Source organism: Chiloscyllium punctatum, chromosome 48, assembly GCF_047496795.1.
Source record: "Chiloscyllium punctatum isolate Juve2018m chromosome 48, sChiPun1.3, whole genome shotgun sequence".
NCBI lineage: Eukaryota > Metazoa > Chordata > Chondrichthyes > Orectolobiformes > Hemiscylliidae > Chiloscyllium > Chiloscyllium punctatum.
Window position 1 is genome coordinate 51,381,640 of NC_092786.1, and position 20,616 is coordinate 51,402,255.

The 20,616-nt window shown below is 45.1% G+C and overlaps 2 protein-coding genes across 2 annotated transcripts in view; one reads left to right on the top strand and one right to left on the bottom strand.

Moving 5' to 3' along the window:
- ctc1 (CTS telomere maintenance complex component 1) overlaps positions 1–16,201 on the bottom strand; it is an 80,813-nt gene extending 64,612 nt beyond the window's left edge. Inside the window, exons 1-5 of the mRNA XM_072565206.1 lie at positions 15,844–16,201; positions 9,856–10,046; positions 8,129–8,393; positions 4,394–4,620; positions 411–552 (exon numbers count right to left, since the gene is read on the bottom strand). Of these exons, the coding sequence (XP_072421307.1) occupies positions 411–552; positions 4,394–4,620; positions 8,129–8,393; positions 9,856–10,046; positions 15,844–15,885 (867 nt within the window). The 5' untranslated portion in view covers positions 15,886–16,201. The remainder of the gene's footprint in view (positions 1–410; positions 553–4,393; positions 4,621–8,128; positions 8,394–9,855; positions 10,047–15,843) is intronic.
- A 282-nt stretch (positions 16,202–16,483) lies between these two features.
- Positions 16,484–20,616, top strand: part of fam174b (family with sequence similarity 174 member B) — a 30,863-nt gene continuing 26,730 nt past the window's right edge. The window contains exon 1 of the mRNA XM_072565207.1: positions 16,484–16,953. Coding sequence (XP_072421308.1) covers positions 16,688–16,953 — 266 coding nt within the window. The 5' untranslated portion in view covers positions 16,484–16,687. The remainder of the gene's footprint in view (positions 16,954–20,616) is intronic.

Below are 20,616 nucleotides of genomic sequence, written 5' to 3' on the forward strand. Positions count from 1 at the left end.
TGCCAACAGACAGGCTCTATTCATTTTAATAGGGAATAAGAGATTAGAGCAGTGGCTTCCAAATATTTGTTTACAGCAAATATTCAACTCAGCCTACTAACATAGTGAGCATCAGCTACTTAAGAGGTAATTATTGCCAATGCAGAACTTATTTAGTAACACATTCAGAAGTCAACTACAGAAATTTGATAACAAATTAATAGAAATCTGATAAAGCTTGAAGGGCCCTGACATTCCTTCAAAAACTTGCTACTTTGAAAACCGACAGTCAAAGCAAATCACCCCACAAATTGATAAAGTTGTGACCTATCAACTGAAGAATTGGATTTTACGATACATAAAGCTTATTACAGGTTTAAGGCCAGTAAAATTTCTATTTAAACGTAGGTCATTTTTGTTTGAAAACACACCTGAACTAAAACTGGAAGAGAATCTTCAGTTTCAAAGGAATTAAGGAAGAAGAAGAAAAATGTTTTCCCTCGGATATGTATAAGCGAACACAGACAGCCAAGTTCTCCAGCTATGTTCATCTTCACTTTAGGGCAATAAAACCTTGACAAAAATCAGAATAGAATTACTGTCACATATCATCTATAACAAAGGATTCCAATCCTTCAAGAGACAATCAATATCTTCCCAAGAGATGGTAAGAAGCGACAAGGTCAACCATCTGTCACATAGTTCCACGTGTGAAGATATTGATCATTTCACACTGCAGCATGTTATACATATAATTTATTCACTACAAGTCTCAAGACAAAATTTTCCCCAGTACTCAAAGCACAGCTGGAGTCAAAATAGTATTCGTTAAATCCTTTAAAACAAAGTAAGAAGTTGTTGTGGTTCTGTTCGCCGAGCTGGGAATTTGTGTTGTAGACGTTTCGTCCCCTGTCTAGGTGACATCCTCAGTGCTTGGGAGCCTCCTGTGAAGCGCTTCTGTGATGTTTCCTCCGGCATTCATAGTGATTTGAATCTGCCGCTTCCGGTTGTCCGTTCCAGCTGTCCGGTATATTGGGTCCAGGTCGATGTGTTTGTTGATTGAATCTGTGGATGAGTGCCATGCCTCTAGGAATTCCCTGGCTGTTCTCTGTTTGGCTTGTCCTATACTAGTAGTGTTGTCCCAGTTGAATTCATGTTGCTTGTCATCTGCGTATGTGGCTACTAAGGATAGCTGGTCGTGTCGTTTCGTAGCTAGTTGGTGTTCATGGATGCAGATCATTAGCTGTACTTCCTGTTTGTCCTATGTAGTGTTTTGTGCAGTCCTTGCATGGGATTTTGTACACTACGTTGGTTTTGCTCATGCTGGGTATCGGGTCCTTCGTTCTGGTGAGTTGTTGTCTGAGAGTGGCTGTTGGTTTGCGTGGTGTTATGAGTCCTAGTGGTTGTAGTAGTCTGGCTGTCAGTCAGAAATGTTCTTGATGTATGGTAATGTGGCTAGTCCTTTGGGTGGTGGTATGTCCTCATTCCGTTGTCTTTCCCTGAGGCATCTGTTGATGAAATTGTGGGGGTATCTGTTTTTGGTGAATACATTGTATAGATAGGTGTTCTTCCTCTTTTCGCAGTTCTGGTGTGCTGCAGTGTGTTGTGGCCCTTTTGAATAGTGTCTTGATGCAACTTCTTTTGTGTGTGTTGGTGTAGTTGCTTTCGTAGTTCAGGACTTGGTCTGTGTGTGACTTTCCTGCATACCTTTGTGGTGAATTCTCCGTTAAGTGTTCTCTGTACCATCACGTCTAGGAATGGGAGTTGGTTGTCCTTTTCGTCCTCTCTAGTGAATCAGATTCCCGTGAGTGTGGTGTTGATGATCCGGTGTGTGTTCTCTATTTCAGAAATAGAGACCTGATACCCAGCATGAGCAAAACCAATGTAGTGTACAAAATCCCATGCAAGGACTGCACAAAACACTACATAGGACAAACAGGAAGACAGCTAACGATCCGCATCCATGAACACCAACTAGCCACGAAACGAAACGACCAGCTATCCTTAGTAGCCACACACGCAGATGACAAGCAACAGGAATTTGACTGGGACAACACTACTAGTATAGGACAAGCCAAACAGAGAACAGCCAGGGAATTCCTAGAGGCATGGCACTCATCCACAGATTCAATCAACAAACACATCGACCTGGACCCAATATACCGGCCACTGTAGTGGACAGCTGAAACGGACAACCGGAAGCGGCAGATTCAAATCACTATAAATGCTGGAGGAAACATCACAGAAGCGCTTCACAGGAGGCTCCCAAGCACTGAGGATGTCACCTAGACAGGGGACGAAACATCTGCAACACAAATTCCCAGCTCGGCGAACAGAACCACAACAACGAGCACCCAAGCTACACATCTTCTCACAAACTTTGAACAAGATAAGAAGCTCATAATATTAATTATCATTGCTTTTGTCCATCTAGCCTATAATTCACCTCATGTTTCTTCAGACAATGATGAACAGAAGTTAAAACTCAAGAGCTACTATTTTAGTTTATGGGAATAATTATTATTGCACATACTATTCCTCATTATCCAAAGGTTCCAATGAAGCTTATCGCTACCAATGAAAGGTGAGATATTTCATAGAGTGGGATGGAAACTTGTGTATGTACAAATGCAGCTGGAAGCAAACCCCCTTTGTTCCCTGTCACCAGCTATAATTATATATGCGCCACTCTCTTGTTCTTCTTACTTTAGTGAATGCCTATGGATCTGGGAGTGGTACCAGGATGATCTCCCAAATCGGAAAACAGATTGTAAAACATACAAGATCTGGGTGAACTGACCCTCAAGCAGAATATCTATATCAGATTAATTGAAAGCTGCAAAACAACCTGTTTGTTGTGCCTTTATTGGGAATGCAATGAGTCAAAATTGTCCAAACCAAAAGAACGAGATATTAAGAGGACTAATTAAAAGCTAAATCAGAGATACGCTTCAACACATCCCTTAAAATGGAATGCAAGTTTAAATAGCATTGTAACACAAGAATTGTAAACATTGAAGGACTGTCAATTGCGAACCATGGATCAGTGCTAGAGTGGGAGCAATGCATGAGTTGAACTCAGTGCCAGTTAGAATAATGGAGCAATGTTTAGAAGCATTTGAGTTTCAGCTTTGTGAAGGATAAAATAAAAACATCGGGTTGGAGAGCATTCTGAATTAAATCTGGCGATGACAAAGATCAGAACTGCTGACTTCAGTAGATGGCCTGTTGCTGTGGCAAAGAAAGGAAATGTTTAATTGGGAGAAATGGGAAATCTCTGAAGAGGAGAATATGGTGACGATGAGTTGGGATTGGAGAATGAGTCAGTGATGTAGACATATCAGAAAGTCAGTGAACTCATATGAACACACTTAAGTTCTCAAAAGTCTAGTTCAGCTCAAAATAGTGGTTGAGGAGAGAGAACAGAATTAGAGGTGAGGAACTGGAGTTTGTGGAATTGGCAAAATATCTCCTTTCCATCCACAGGTGGCATTTCTTCAAAATGGTGGCAGATAACATGGACTGAATCCAAGGCTTCATATTGAGCAAAATCAGAATTTAGATATCAATTTGATAAACCTACTAGCGCATTTTCAATGCAGTTGCAGAATCATTATTTCATTCTTTAAGCTTCTCAGAATAATCTACACAAGAACCACTGTGGTACAATCACTTAAATGCAATTGCCTTTTTGATTAAAATGTAAAGTTCATCCCATTTAAGCAACAAGATTTTTCATTTTTAATAGACTCAGATCTTCATCCAACAAGGTAAGCAGTTAATTTGAAGTCCAATGCCTAGTAAACCAGAATATTATTGCAGTTCTATAGATCAACAGGGAAAAAAAAGTAAGGACTGCAAATGCTGGAAATCAGAGGAAAGTGTGTGTTGCTGGGCAAGCACAGCAGGTCAGGCAACATCCGAGAAGCAGGAGAATCGACGTTTCAGGTATAAACAATCGACTCTCCTGGTCCTCAAACGCTGTGCTTGCCCAGCAACACACTGGAGTTCTGACTGATCCCAGACCTCAGCTTCATGTCAGGTTTTATTCGGAAATTGGGTTTCTAACTTGTGTTTTGAAAAAGTTTTCCACCTATTTTGGGAGAAAAGAAAACGTGTGGATCTTTTCAACACCAATGTAAAGATTTCAAAAAAAAAATCACACTTGCCCATCACACTAGGTGCACATATTCACTTCACTCTTGTACAGAAATACCAAGTAGTGCTAATTATTAGTTGTTCTGACTGCATTAACTTAAAACAAGTCTTTGCAGACAAAAGAAAAATTAAGAACAACCACATGGTATAATACCCAGAGACACATGCAAGAAGCCACTATTGCCGAAATTAAGGGAAAAAGAGCTTGCATATTGCTTGACTATTAAAATTACATGTTGAAAATTATATATCCTACCCTTTGTCCAGGAGATGAATTGCTGACTCTGGTAGTAAAACATTCAGTGTGTTTGATGCCAAAAGGCTTCCAACTAACAGTTTTGGAAACACAAGAAATGGTGCTTCGATTATCTCAAGATAGCCAGCTTCAGTCCCACCAAGTCTCCGAACTGCAGTCAATGGAATGTAACTCCAGCTTGGAAGCAGTACCAATTGCCCCAACCACCGAGCATCTAATTTGATAACCTGGTCAAGAATTTCACCATAAAAGAAGAGACAAAAATTTATGTAAATTCCAAACAGATTTATTTATCACAAAAGTTTTGGACTAAATGTTACACATACATTATTTCACTTTGGAGTACACTCAGTGAGAAAGGCAATATTCCCACAAAATTAGTTGCAAATATAGTTGCAGGAAAACTGGCTTGGAGAGAGAGGGGGGGAAGAGAGAGGGGGGGAAGAGAGAGGGGGGGAAGAGAGAGGGGGGGAAGAGAGAGGGGGGGAAGAGAGAGGGGGGGAAGAGAGAGGGGGGGAAGAGAGAGGGGGGGAAGAGAGAGGGGGGGAAGAGAGAGGGGGGGAAGAGAGAGGGGGGGAAGAGAGAGGGGGGGAAGAGAGAGGGGGGGAAGAGAGAGGGGGGGAAGAGAGAGGGGGGGAAGAGAGAGGGGGGGAAGAGAGAGGGGGGGAAGAGAGAGGGGGGGAAGAGAGAGGGGGGGAAGAGAGAGGGGGGGAAGAGAGAGGGGGGGAAGAGAGAGGGGGGGAAGAGAGAGGGGGGGAAGAGAGAGGGGGGGAAGAGAGAGGGGGGGAAGAGAGAGGGGGGGAAGAGAGAGGGGGGGAAGAGAGAGGGGGGGAAGAGAGAGGGGGGGAAGAGAGAGGGGGGGAAGAGAGAGGGGGGGAAGAGAGAGGGGGGGAAGAGAGAGGGGGGGAAGAGAGAGGGGGGGAAGAGAGAGGGGGGGAAGAGAGAGGGGGGGAAGAGAGAGGGGGGGAAGAGAGAGGGGGGGAAGAGAGAGGGGGGGAAGAGAGAGGGGGGGAAGAGAGAGGGGGGGAAGAGAGAGGGGGGGAAGAGAGAGGGGGGGAAGAGAGAGGGGGGGAAGAGAGAGGGGGGGAAGAGAGAGGGGGGGAAGAGAGAGGGGGGGAAGAGAGAGGGGGGGAAGAGAGAGGGGGGGAAGAGAGAGGGGGGGAAGAGAGAGGGGGGGAAGAGAGAGGGGGGGAAGAGAGAGGGGGGGAAGAGAGAGGGGGGGAAGAGAGAGGGGGGGAAGAGAGAGGGGGGGAAGAGAGAGGGGGGGAAGAGAGAGGGGGGGAAGAGAGAGGGGGGGAAGAGAGAGGGGGGGAAGAGAGAGGGGGGGAAGAGAGAGGGGGGGAAGAGAGAGGGGGGGAAGAGAGAGGGGGGGAAGAGAGAGGGGGGGAAGAGAGAGGGGGGGAAGAGAGAGGGGGGGAAGAGAGAGGGGGGGAAGAGAGAGGGGGGGAAGAGAGAGGGGGGGAAGAGAGAGGGGGGGAAGAGAGAGGGGGGGAAGAGAGAGGGGGGGAAGAGAGAGGGGGGGAAGAGAGAGGGGGGGAAGAGAGAGGGGGGGAAGAGAGAGGGGGGGAAGAGAGAGGGGGGGAAGAGAGAGGGGGGGAAGAGAGAGGGGGGGAAGAGAGAGGGGGGGAAGAGAGAGGGGGGGAAGAGAGAGGGGGGGAAGAGAGAGGGGGGGAAGAGAGAGGGGGGGAAGAGAGAGGGGGGGGAAGAGAGAGGGGGGGGAAGAGAGAGGGGGGGGAAGAGAGAGGGGGGGGGAAGAGAGAGGGGGGGGGAAGAGAGAGGGGGGGGGGAAGAGAGAGGGGGGGGAAGAGAGAGGGGGGGGAAGAGAGAGGGGGGGGAAGAGAGAGGGGGGGGAAGAGAGAGGGGGGGGAAGACAGAGGGGGGGGAAGAGAGAGGGGGGGGAAGAGAGAGGGGGGGGAAGAGAGAGGGGGGGGAAGAGAGAGGGGGGGGGAAGAGAGGGGGGGGGGAAGAGAGAGGGGGGGGAAGAGAGAGGGGGGGGAAGAGAGAGGGGGGGGAAGAGAGAGGGGGGGAAGAGAGAGGGGGGGAAGAGAGAGGGGGGGAAGAGAGAGGGGGGGAAGAGAGAGGGGGGGAAGAGAGAGGGGGGGAAGAGAGAGGGGGGGAAGAGAGAGGGGGGGAAGAGAGAGGGGGGGAAGAGAGAGGGGGGGAAGAGAGAGGGGGGGAAGAGAGAGGGGGGGAAGAGAGAGGGGGGGGAAGAGAGAGGGGGGGGAAGAGAGAGGGGGGGAAGAGAGAAAGAAAAAGAGACACACACACACACACACACACACACACACACACACACACACACACACACACTATCTAAAATAGAAATGAGAGGTTTTAATTTTTCAGACAGGAATTTACTGATTCTGCAGATAAGTAGGTAGTGGACTTCAATGAAAGTGCGTAAGACTGAACATTCATGCTGAATTTAGATCCAGGAAACCAGCAGGAATTTGTTTGCCAATGTTTTATTTTTAAGCTGGGATTGATCAACATATAAATACAACACATACAAAAACTAAAATCCCTAATTTAAGTGGTCTTCATTTTTTGCTACTTTTCACTGAGATAATCACTCAGTTTCCTCCCTTATATCATAGGCATTAATAGACTGCTGAGTTTGTTTGATAGTGGAATTCACTACAATAATCAACTCATGCAGTGATCTGCTTGAGTGTTCCACTACTACTAAATAGGTACATTCATTAAGTATGTACCAGACTTACTATAAAGAACACTTCATTCGCTGTTGAGCAAACTAACATAGAAGCATAGAAAATAGGTGAAGTCGGCTACTTGACCCTTCAAGCCTGCACCACTATTCCATAAGATCATGGCTAATCATGCAATTTCATTATCCCACTCCTGCTTTCTCTCCATACACCTTGGTCCCATTAGCAACAACGGCCACGTTCTGCTCCCTCTTGAATGTATCTAACAATTAGCAAACAGTCGAGAAACTCAAAATCCTGGCTCATTGAATGGCAATTTCAGGCAGCTGATCATAAGCTAACAAGAGTTTTCAAACTATTGTTACATTTCACAGTCTATCTCGTATAGATAATTCTGAATCAACCTCTTCTACACAATGTGGGAGTCTCTGGCTAGGCCAGCATTTAATGCCCTTCCGCAATACCTTTAAGTAGATGGCAGTACAGCTGCCTTCTTGAACCATTGCAGTCGAAGTGCTGTCGAAAGGGAAGGAATTCCAGCATTTTTAGCCCAGAGGACTATGTCACAAGAGCATCCCGTCCATCTGGTATGTCAGCAGTACTATAGATGTATAGTAGCTGGCAAAACAGCACAGACATTTGCTGTTAGTTTGTAATTCAAATTGCAGAGCAAAATTCTGGTTGTATCAGTAGTTTCAGCCTAAGAACTGTCCCTTAAGGAATTGTGGAATTACCATCTTCTGCTTGAGTGTTCATTTGAGGACATATCCAAATCAAATACTATGTAACCAGATTCCACCACTTAACAAAATTGCATTTTTTTCCTTACAAAGAAAACATAACATAGTTTTATATCAAAGTGGATTCTGAAGAAACTGTCTTCCATGTTCACTTCATCCATCTGTTAAAGGACAAATTCTTTTAATTTGAACCATTCCCCACTCGTCAGTAAATAATATTGTCACCTTCCATCATCATGCCATGTAACAAAATAAACTAGTTAAGGCATCAAAACTAGTCAGCAGCAAAAGCTTATACGTTTGTAAGATTAGAAATTTCTGTTTACCTCACAGGGTATGAATCCACTCTTGTCCTGCAAGTACAGGATCCCTCCATTGTGTTGTTCTTGTCTCTCTTCAGCACTTGGAGTAATCGAGGTCTTATCTGTCAGGATACCACATAGCAGCAAGTTTGTCCGACTAAGTGCCTTATGATTCATCAGTAAACTCTCTTTATGTACTGTCCACTGCTTGAACTGCCTGGTGCTCCATGTTAGTTGACTACAGCAAGGGGTCTTCTGCTGAGACTGTAGTTCCTCAAGGGATATAAATCTGCAATTAAATCATCTTTAAATTAATCAGATACAGTCTATTGAACTCGTGAATGAACACTTTAATCAACATGACAGTGATAGGCAATGCCTGATCAATGACATATAGTTAGTGATCAAATGAAATCCAAAACATTGTGGAAATACAAGGCATTTCTCTCAGCATCTAAGAGAGGAAAATCAAATGCCATTTTGATCAGATTTAGACAGATTTCAACATTCTCAAATTTCTTTCAAAAACTACTGAATTAACCAGCAAGTCTTGAATATACACAAAGATAATTACATCTAATTCATTCTCATGTATGAATCTATATTAATCTCACTATCAAATTTCACTGCCCCTTGAATGGTTTCACAGATTTTGCCTCTACTTTACCCTGGAAGATCCACCGACATTATGAAAATAACTTAGAATAGGGTTTTTAAAATGGAATTAAATATCCCAAGTCACTCATAGGACTAATTTTCAAACATCACTAGTGAATTGGTGCACGTTACTGAAAACTTGATCAAACCTTGGAAAACCTTAAAAGGAGAGATGGAGGGAGGTTTAAGAAGGGAATTCCATAGGTCATGCCATTACTAATTAATATAAAGTTTGAGAATGACTGCAATAGTAGCAAGCAATACACTGCTTCCAAAGCAGAATAATTGTGTTTCTAAGTGTATTTGTTGGTATAATTCCGAGAAACATTACATTCAATTGCAAGAAATGTACAGAAAGTGCTCTAAATATAATTCAGGAGCAGATATTTACATCATCATATTTCATACAAATTAAAAAATTTGTGGTTTGCATTAACTGTCCAGCTTTGCTTCACCACAAAATGTAATCCATGCTCCAACAGAAAATTTGCACCCAAGATAGCTAAGAAAGATGAAGCTTTGGAGTCAAGCAACTACTTAAGTCTCTCTGCCACGATGTAATTATTTTGCTCAAGAGTTACACTCCATCCAAAGAGTCAGCCAAGAGAGAGGGCAAAGAAAAATAATGACTAATGACTAATATCTACAGTTAAAGTTCTGCGTGGGTTTCCTCCAGGTGCTCAGGTTTCCTCCCACAGTCCAAAGATGTGCAGGTCAGGTGAATTGGCCACACTAGATTGCCCATAGTGTTAGGTGCATTAGTCAGAGGGAAATGGGTCTGTGTGGATTACTGTTCGGAGGGTCGGTGCAGACTGGTTTGGCCAAATGGCCTGTTTCTACACTGTAGGTAATCTAATCTAATCCTAAAATTCAAACCTTTAAAACATATTTCAAAGCAAGTGTCTTTAATGTTAGCAGCTCATGACTGAAACTGTAACATTGTAAAAGGTTTTAGATACTAAAAATTTGAAACCTGGGGAAAAAAAATGCCACAAATACACAATTAGTAACTAAAAATACAGATCAAATGTAAAGTAATACCTTTCATCAGAGATAACAATGCAAGTAATGAATATAATCAGATTTTTCAGTACCTATAGCTTAAAGGTAGAATAAGTCCATCTTTTCTTCGATAGCAACAAGTATTACTGTGATTGTGACAAATTCTGCATAAGCATTGAAAGAGACAGCTGCTCAACTCCTTACAAGTAACATCACAATCTACAGCCACAGGAAGGATGTTCTCTTCTGTAAATCTGTACAAATTCTGGAGCCATTCAACATCCTGTAAGTTGGAAGGCATGGATGAAATATTAGCTGTGATATTCTTTGTGTAAAGTTATTCAAAACAGTACATCAAAGAAACTACAGATCCTGACAAATGCAGCAAAATAGAGCATAAACAGATTTGTTCTAACATACGTTTCACAAGATAACCTTTTATATATTAGTGTAGCTGGGAATACACAGTAGTAAAGAACAGATCACAATATACACATGACTACATACTTTGGAAGCTATAATCCCATCCGCTGTCCCTAAACATGCAGTTTTGGAAGGCTACCATTGATAACTTCATTACCATATTATCCTTATGGGCAGAGAGGAGGGTGCATTATTCAGCAGCTGAATATGAATATTGACTTGGCTGTCCCTAACGGAAGGGCATAAACACAGCTTTGAATTGGTCAACAGCTGGTTTAGTTCTGCAATTGTATTAGGGTTATTATTCAAGCCGGAGTCAATAATGGACAAGTTGGATCCCAGAATGAAACCTGATTTGATAGAAAAATAACACATATGGCCTTTTCATTTACCATGAAGGTCAGTCAAAGAGAGTTTGTCAATGTATTGTTAGCAAAAGAATATAAAAATTTATTGCATAAAAATACAATATATTACACTAACCAAGAATGAATAGTGATCTCATTACAACATCAGAAAGAAAGATTTATCCCTTTTATATCAATATCCTTACTCAAATCTCTGAGTCCCACTGTCTCCACACTGGAGATTTTCATTCAGCTCCTAAAGTTTTGGCAAATTTCTGCACATTCACTGGATGCTATTGTCAATTGCTGTTTAATAGTACAGAAATTGAGTTTGCTGAAAAAAAAAGTAAATTTTTCCAAAACTTTTGCCTTGCAGTCATCAGGTTAATTAAGGAAAATAAATTTTTACTGTACAGGAGAAGAGTTCTGATTGGCTGGCAAGTGAATTCTGATGAATTACACTAGCAGCCAATTTAGGATTGCCAGTTAGGATCACTGTGACACATGTGCTTGTACCAGAAGCTGCATCTATTAATATACAGGGTCTTGTTTTTGTTTTGCAGACAGGAAGACCATGTACAGAAGCTGCACCTGTTTCAACTCAACAGAATAGGTAACAGTCATTAGCTAGTTCATTTTCAGGGCAATGCCCTGAACAAAAAGAGTAAATCTGCTGGAGTTAAAATATAAACAAACCCCGGCAGTGAATTGGCAAACATTAAATTGATGGTTTTACCATGCAATCTCTCCCCACAGTCTAATTGGTTGGCAATCAGCAGTTCCCTCTCACAGTATAAATGTTGATTTAAGGCTGCTGTGACGTGGTGGTAGTATCCCTGCCTCTGAGCCAGAAATCTCAGGTTCAAGTCTCAACTGCTTCAGAGGTATGTCATAAAACATTTGAACAGTCTGATTATGAAATCTATGCAAGTCCTGGTTTTCTCAAACTGTTTCATGCAAATTGTCCTGACGGGTGCAAGACAAAGAGGATTTTTTTCATCAATTAACGTCTCTCCCACGACCCTTTAAACAAAGTGCTAATGCAGTTCATTATTACTGAGCAGGAATTCCATAATTCTTTGCCTTGTTGGATGTCTTCCTCTCAAACTACCACAGCATTCTGTTGAAAGTTTTCTTCACACTGAATTCTAAGATTCTATGGACTTCTGCCAGCCTTGACTCCTTGGAGACTGCTAATAACAGCAGCTCTGCTATTATGGACCTATTCTCACTGCATGATCTGCTTATAACACCGTTTCCCATTCACCAGTGGTTATAAAACTTCAGTAATTCTCTCTTCAGGTGGCTTGCTGATCATTTTGCGAAAAACACAAAGACTTCTGTCAAATGCAATTTTGAACTGAATGACTGACTTTCCAAAACATCAAGTCAGGTCCTTACTGAATTGAAAACTAAAATTCACTATTCCTCTATTTTAGAATCGAAGCTCCCAAATTACAACAATACATTATAAAACTTAATTTCAAAAAGTTCAAGTAACACTGCTTATTCCAGAAGATTCCCTGTGCTGGGGCCATGTTCAAATCCTGAGAGATCAAATAAAAAAGAAAGGGGAAGAAAAAGTAATCTCAATCCTGAGAAACAGGCCAAGCAGGAACCCTAGTAAGTACAGTGGAAAGAGCTTAATTGCTGGTGTTAAAAATTCAGAAAACACATGCTCCTTCTCCTCACACCCCCTTCCCTGAGCAACAACACATAGTGAAATTTACAATCTAACCATCTACCTTTAGCATTCCTTGACTATTATGAGGAAGAGGACGGGGAACAGGGAGATGTCAGTGAACATCGACCAGAAACTTAACAGGACCAGATGTACAAAATGCTGCAGGAGCACAAGAACGTCAGAGCAAATACCTCATCTCCTGCACCCCCAAATTCAGTTCACAATCTATAAAGGCACAAGTCAAGAGTTTGATGGGATATTCTCCACTTGCCTGGATGAGTGCAACTAGAGCAACACAAATAAAAAACTCCCAAAACAAAAACAGATGCCCATCCACTCCCTCTAGCACTGGTTCATCAAGGCATCACAAGATGCAACCTTTTCATGCAGAGGGTGGTACGTGTAAGAGGAAGTGGTGGAAGTTGGTACAATTGCAATATTTAAAAGGCATCTGGAGGGGTATATGAATAGGAAGGGTTTGGAGGGATATGGGCCAGGTGCTGGCAAATCGGACTAGATTGGGTTGGGACAGCCAGTCAGCATGGACGAGTTGAACCAAAGGGTCTGTTTTTGTGCTGTATATCTCTCTGACTCTATGCAATGCACCACAGTCTTTTAGAGTCATAGAGATGTGCAGCATGGAAACAGATCTTGCGGTCCAACTCGTCCATGCCAAACAGATATCTCAACCCAATCTAGTCCCACCTGCCAGCACCTTGCCCATATCCCTTCAAACCCTTCCTATTCTTCAATCCATCCAGATGCCTTTTAAATATTGCAATTGTACTAGCCTCAACCACTTCCTCTGGCAGCCCATTCCATACATGTACCACCCTCTGCATGAGAAAGTTGCCCCTTACGTCTCTTTTATATCTTTTCCTTCTCTCCCTAAACCTATGCCCTCTTGTTCTGGACTTGCCCATTCCCAGGGAAAAGACTTTGTCCTATTTATCCTACCTGTGCCACTCTGATTTTGTAAATCTCTAGAAGGTCACCCCTCAGTCTCCGATGCTCCAGGGAAAACAGCCCCAGCCTATTCAATCTCTCCATATAGCTCAATTCCTCCAACACTGGCAACATCCTTGTAAATCTTTTCTGAACTCTTTCAAGTTTCACAACATCTTTCCGACAGGAAGGAGATCAAAATTGCACACAATATTCCAACAGTGACCTAACCCATGACCTGTACAGCCACAACACGACCTCTCAACTCCTGTACTCAATACTCTGACCAATAAAGGAAAGCATACCAAATGCCTTCATCACTATCCTATCTACCTGCGACTCCACTTTCAAGGAGCTATGAACCTGCACTCCAAGGTCTCTTTGTTCAGCAACACTCCCTCGGATTTTACCATTAAGTGTACAAGTCCTGCTAATATTTGCTTTCCCAAAATGCCGCACCTCGCATTTATCTGAATTAAACTCCATCTGCCACTTCTCAGCCCATTGGCTCATCTGGTCAAGATCCTGTTGTAATCTGAGGTAACCCTCTTCGCTGTCTGTGAAACCTCCAATTTTGGTGTAATCTGCAAACTTACTAACTATACCGCTTGTGCGTACATCCAAATCATTTATATAAATGATGAAACGTAGTGGACCCAGCACCGATCTTTGTGGCACTCCACTGGTCACAGGCCTCCAGTCTGAAAAACAACCCTCCACCACTACTGCTGAAAATGTATTGCTGGAAAAGCACAGCAGGTCAGGCAGCATCAAAGGAGCGGAGATTCGACGTTTCGGGCATAAGCCCTTCTTCAGGAATGGGGAAAGTGTGTCCAGCAAGCTAAGATAAAAAGGTAGGGAGGAGGGACTTGGGGGAGGGGCGTTGGAAATGCAATAGGTGGAAGGAGGTCAAGGTGAGGGTGATAGGCCGGAGTGGGGATGGGGGCAGAGAGGTCAGGAAGAAGATTGCAGGTTAGGAAGGCAGTGCCGAGTTCAAGGGATTTGACTGAGACAAGGCAGGGGGAGGGGAAATGAGGAAACTGGAGAAACCTGAGTTCATCCCTTGTGGTTGGAGGGTTCCTAGGCGGAAGATGAGGGGGTCTTCCTCCAACCGTTGTGTTGCTATGGTCTGGCGATGGAGGAGGCCAAGGACCTGCATGTCCTTGGTGGAGTGGGAGGGGGAGTTGAAGTGTTGAGCCACAGGGTGGTTGGGTTGGTTGGTCTGGGTGTCCCAGAGTTGTTCTCTGAAACATTCCGCAAATAGGCGGCCTGTCTCCCCAATATAGAGGAGGCCACATCGGGTGCAGCGGATGCAAGAAATGGTGTGTGTGGAGGTGCAGGTGAATTTGTGGCGGATACGGAAGGATCCCTTGGGGCCTTGGAGGGAAGTGAGGGGGGAGGTGTGGGCGCAAGTTTTGCATTTCTTGCGGTTGCAGGGGAAGGTGCCGGGAGTGGAGGTCGGGTTGGTGTGGGGTGTGGACCTGACGAGGGAGTCACGGAGGGAGTGACTCCCTTGTCAGGTCCGAAAAGGTCCGAAATCCGAAAAGACCACTCCCTGATTTTCAGCTCTGATCTCCAGCATTTGCAGTCCTCACTTTCTCCTCCACCACTACTCTCTGTCTTCCAACTTTGAGCCAGTTCTATATCCAAATTGACACTTCTCCCTGTATGCCATGAGATCTGACCTTGCTAACCAGTCTCCTATGGGGAACCTTGTCAAATGCCTTACTGAAGTCCATATAGATCACATCCACGTTCTGCCCTCACCAATCCTCTTTGAATTTTTTGAAGTAACAATCAAGTTTGTGAGACATGATTTCCCACACACAAAGCCATGTTGACTATCTCTAATCAGTCCTTGCCTTTCCAAATACATTTACATCCTGTCCCTCTGGATTCCCTCCAACAACTTGCCCACCACCGACGTCAGGCTCATTGGTCTATAGTTCCCTGGCTTGTCCTTACCACCTTTCTTAAATAGTGGCACCACACTAGCCGACCTCCAGTCTTCCAGCACCTCACCTGTGACTATTGTTGACACTAATATCTCAGTAAGAGGCCCATAACGTCTTGACAGCACATAGAAGAGCAAACTTAGCCAACGCATAGGGCACCACCACCCCTCTAGTCCCCCCAAGTTGAAACAATTTCCCCCACTGTCACTCGACTGGAAATCCTTCGAACAGCACCGTGAGCACACGTAGACTGTAAGAGTTGAGGAGGGTGGTTCACCAACCACCTTTCCATGGGGAGGGAAATGGGCCATAAATGTGAAGATAACACATCACCATCTCAGCAGACCCTGAGTCACTCACTCTCACCAGGGCATCACCAGCACAGGTTGACAACTGAGAAGGAGGCCTGGCTCCTTGTTATTATAACAACGGGACTTTTAAATCTGAAAGGTAAAAACAATGACTGCAGATGCTGAAAACCAAATACTGGATTAGTGGTGCTAGAAGAGCACAGCAGTTCAGGCAGCATCCAAAATCTGAACCCTAAGCACCTCTTGATTCAGATTCCTGGGTGATGGAACCCAAGCTGCAGACCAGGGAAGAAGGGGCCTCACGCTATCGCATTGGCAGGACAACAGTGTTATCCGTGTTCAAAAACAAAGACTCGTTCTTAAATCAATACAATGCAATGCAATTCAAGCCGTTACACAGGAGGGTCACACTCACAGCGTTGCTCAGCTCCCCAAACTCGGACACAAACTCTTCCATCTCCGTCAATGCAGCGACGGCCACCTCCTCTCTTTCCCGGGTCGCACACAGAGGGAGAGTCTCGCTCGGATTGAATATTTAAAGTCGCGCTCCAAACGCCGCCAACCAACTGTCACCCAACGGGGCTCTCCCACTTCCGGTCCACGCGCTCCGCTGCCGCTGACGGTACGGACCGCAATTTCTTCTCCACCTGCCCCGCAACTGTGCCTTACATCCCGTCCCTTCCGACCGGCAGGCAGGTCTATTTCCAGGCCCCGTCGTCGATCCGATTTACAGTCCCTGTGACCCGCAGTCGATTCTATTTCCTGTCCCAGTGCCCCGCAGATGATTCTATTTCCTGTCCCAGTGCCCCGCCGTTGATTGTTATCTGTCCCTGTGCCTCTCAGTCGATTCTATTTCCGGTCCTCTGTCCCGCAGTTGATTCTGTTACCAGTCCCGTGCCCCGCAGCGATTCTATTTCCTGTCCGTGTGCCCCGCAGTTGATTCTGTTTCCCGTCGCTATGCCCCGCAGTTTATTCTGTTTCCTGTCGCTATGCCCCGCAGTTGATTCTGTTTCCTGTCGCTATGCCCCGCAGTTGATTCTGTTTCCTGTCGCTGTGCCCCGCAGAGTCTCGTTGTGGCGTAGCGCTGACTGGACTTGAGAAGCGAACATAGTTAGGAGCTGCAGCGGTGGGAGACGCTCAACTTCGCACCGGCCGAGAGACAGAGACAGAGAGAGAGAAAGAGAAAAGGGGGCGCTCCCAGTGACCGTTGCCGTTGACGGCGAGGCTAAAGCGGAGTGGGGAAAGCGGGGGCTCCGCCGATGTGTGGCTGGCGGTTGTGGGTGTTGGCGGCGCTGCTGCCGCTGGCGGCCGCGATGCTGCCCAAGGCCTCGCGAAACCCCGGCCCCGGCCCGTCCGACTCCCTCAACCAGACCGGCGCGTCCGCTTCCCTCAGTAACGGCACGGCCCCCGCCATGGACAGTGTGGTGCCCATCCTGCGCCACTTCCTCACCCTCAGGAACCTGGTGTTGGCAGCGTCTGCCGGGGCCTTCGTCCTCGTCGTGTGCCTCCTCGCCCGGGTCTTCAGGTACACAACAGGGGCCTTGTTGTTGGGGGTGGGGTGGGGAGTTCACACACATCGCCCACTTCCCCACACTGCAGACGGGGGTGGTGGGGGGGGGGGACCAACTCTTACACGGATGCAGTAACTCGCCCTTGCTCTGGGAAAGAGTGAAGAAAGTGGTGAAACTCTGTCACACCATAATTTAGGGACAACAGTTCACTCAAGGTCTGATTAAGGGAAGTTGACACGCGGATAAACAAAATACCAGGTCTGTTTTGTGCGGTCTCCTGATCTCTGAACCGAGAGGTCCAGATTCAAGTCTCACCTGCTCTGGATATGTCTGAACAAGTTGATTGGCAAATATTAAAAAGAACAGGCACCCGGGTTCAAGTCCAGATATCTTGAACAGGTTGATTGGAAAATATAAAAACAAAATATTGCAGTTGCTGGAAATCTGAAATGATGACAAAGTGCTGTATGTTGCTAGATTTGCTGAGTTGCTCCAGCTCTTTGTTTTTAGCTCTCTTTAGTTCTATTCAGATGTGGTACACGTCTGGGGCAGATGGGGCTTGAACCTGGGGCGTCTGGGCACTGCTACTGTGTCCCAGCAGCAGTCCACCCTCTGTTTTTATTTGGGAATGGCAAATTGTGCTCAGATAGCTTACATTCGTTTTTTGCTGGAGAGGAATGAGGGGACTGGCTGCATTTGTGCAAAAGTAGTCAAAGGATACAAGACAGATTGAGACAGCATTTGGATAAGAAAGTATGTAGCATCCCAGCTTTAATGAATACAGATATATAACATAGAAGTGACTCAGGACCTGCTGAGTTTTCCCAACAATTTCTGTTTTGTTTTTATCCCCCAAATCTGCAGTTATTTCAGTTTTTCCCTCAAAATCTTGAGGTATCTGGGCAGGGTAGATAGAATGAGCTGGTCCCACTTGTAAAGGGATCGAGAATGAGATAATGCAGGTTTCAAGTAATTGGTGTAAATAAAGCAATGCAACAGAAAGGAAAGACTTGTTCATCAAGTGAGTATTTAGGATCTAGAATTCACTGCTTAAGAATGTGGTGGAGAAAGGCACAATTGAAGTAGTTACTTTGATATTACTTGAAAAGTAAGAGTAGGGAAAGTTGTGAGAATATGCAGTGTTATTGGGTGGAAAATGGTGGGCAGGTGACACAAGTCCAATTGTTCCTTCTAATCATTCTGATTTTTTTATGTGTGGTACATATAGCTTTGTAACATTTACCTATAACAAAAAAGTGTGCATAGTCTCCGATTGGGTGTATAAGGTTCTAAAAGGGGAGGGCGAACAGCCAGAAATCTTGTTACACGTTAGAACTAATGATATAGCCAGGAAAAGGATCGAAGATATAAAAGGTGATTTCAGGAAGTTAGGATGGAAGCTGCAAAGCAGGACGAACAGAGTATTGTTCTCTAGTTTACTACCGGTGCCACCAGATAGTGAGGTGAGGAACAGGGAGCGGGCGCAGCTTAATACGTGGCTGAGCAGCTGGTGTAGGAGGGAGGGCTTCAGATATGTAGATAATTGGGATGCCTTCTGGGGAAGGTGTGACCTGTACAAGAAAGACGGGTTGCATCTGAACTGGAAGGGTACCAATGTCCTGGGTGGAAGGTTTGCTCGAGTAGTTCGAGGGGGTTTAAACTAGAATGGCAGGGGGGTGGGAACCTGAGCTGTATACCGGAGGTGAGAGTTGATACAGATGAGGCAATAGTAAGAGGTAGACCGGCTAGTGGGAAGGATTTTACTGGCAAGGAACCAAGGTATCAGTTAAAGTGTGTTTGCTTTAACGCAAGGAGTATCAGGAATAAAAGTGATGAACTTAGAGCATGGATCAGTACCTGGTGCTATGATGTTGTGGCCATAACAGAGACATGGGTTTCTCAGGGGCAGGAATGGTTGCTGGATGATCCAGGGTTTAGAGCATTTAAAAACAATAGAGAGGGGGGAAAAAGAGGAGGGGGTGTAGCACTACTAATCAGAGAGGGTATCACAGCTACAGAAGCTTCCATTGTCGAGGAAGATCTGCTTACCGAGTCAATATGGGTGGAAATTAGGAACAGCAAGGGAGCAGTCACCTCGTTAGGGGTTTACTACAGGCCCCCCAACAGCAGCAGGGAGATTGAAGAAAGCATAGGTCGGCAGATTTTGGAAAAGTGTGGACGTAGCTGGGTTGTTGTAATGGGTGACTTTAACTTTCCCAATATTGATTGGAACCTCCTTCGAGCAGAAGATTTGAATGGAGCTGTTTTTGTAAGGTGTGTTCAGGAGGGTTTCCTAACTCAGTACGTTGACAGGCCGACGAGGGGAGAGGCCATTCTAGACTTAGTGCTCGGAACCGAGCCGGGGCAGGTATAAGATCTTGTGGTGGGAGAGTATTTTGGTGATAGTGACCACAACTGCCTAACATTCTACACAGCTATGGAGAAGGAGAGGATTAGGCAAAATGGGAGGATATTTAATTGGGGAAGAGGAAACTATGATGCGATTAGACATGAGTTAGGAAGCATGGATTGGGAGCAATTGTTCCATGGTAAAGGCACTATAGACATGTGGAGACTGTTTAAGGAACAGTTGTTGCAAGTGATGAATAAATATGTCCCTCTGAGACAGGTAAGAAGGGGTAAGATGAAGGAACCTTGGATGATGAGAGCGGTGGAGCTTCTTGTCAAAAGGAAGAAGGTAGCTTACATAAGGTGGAGGAAGCTAGGGTCAAGCTCAGCTCTACAGGATTGGCTTTTGCCGAAACGTCGATTTCAAAGCTACTTGGATGCTGCCTTAACTGCTGTGCTCTTCCAGCACCACTAATCCAGAATCTACAGGATTACAGGCAGGCGAGGAAGGAGCTTAAAAATGGTCTGAGAAGAGCCAGGAGGGGACACGAGAAAGGCTTGGCAGAACAGATTAGGGAGAACACAAAGGCATTTTACACTTACGTGAGGAATAAGAGAATGGTCAAAGAAAGTGTAGGGCCGATCAGGGATAGCATAAGGAATTTGTGTGTGGAGTCTGAGGAGGTAGGGGAAGCCCTAAATGAGTTTTTTTGCTTCTGAAAGAAATGAACTTTGTAGCGAATGAAACCTTTGAAGAGCAGATGTGCATGCTGAAATGGATAGAGATAGAGGAAGCTGATGTGCTGAAAATTTTGTCAAACATTAAGATTGACAAGTCACCACGCCCGGACCAGATTTGTCCTCGGCTGCTTTGGGAAGCGAGAAATGCAATTGCTTCGCTACTTGCGAAGATCTTTTCATCCTCGCTCTCCACTGGAGTCGTACCTGAGGACTGGAGAGAGGCAAATGTAATTCCTCTCCAAGAAAGGAAATAGGGAAATCCCCGGCAATTACAGACCAGGAAGTCTCACGTCTGTCGTCTGCAAGGTGTTCGAAAGGATTCTGAGGGATAGGATTTATGACCATCTGGAAGAGCATGGCTTGATTAAATGCACTCAACACTGCTTTGTGAGGGGCAGGTCATGCCTCACAAACCTTTATTGAGGTCTTTGAGGATGTGACTAGAAAGGTGATGAGGGTCGAGCTGTGGATGTGGTGTACATAGACTTCAGCAAAGCATTTGATAAGGTCCCCCATGGTAGGCTTATTCAGAAGATCAGGAGGAATGGGATTCAGGGGAACTTAGCTGTCTGGATACAGAATTGGCT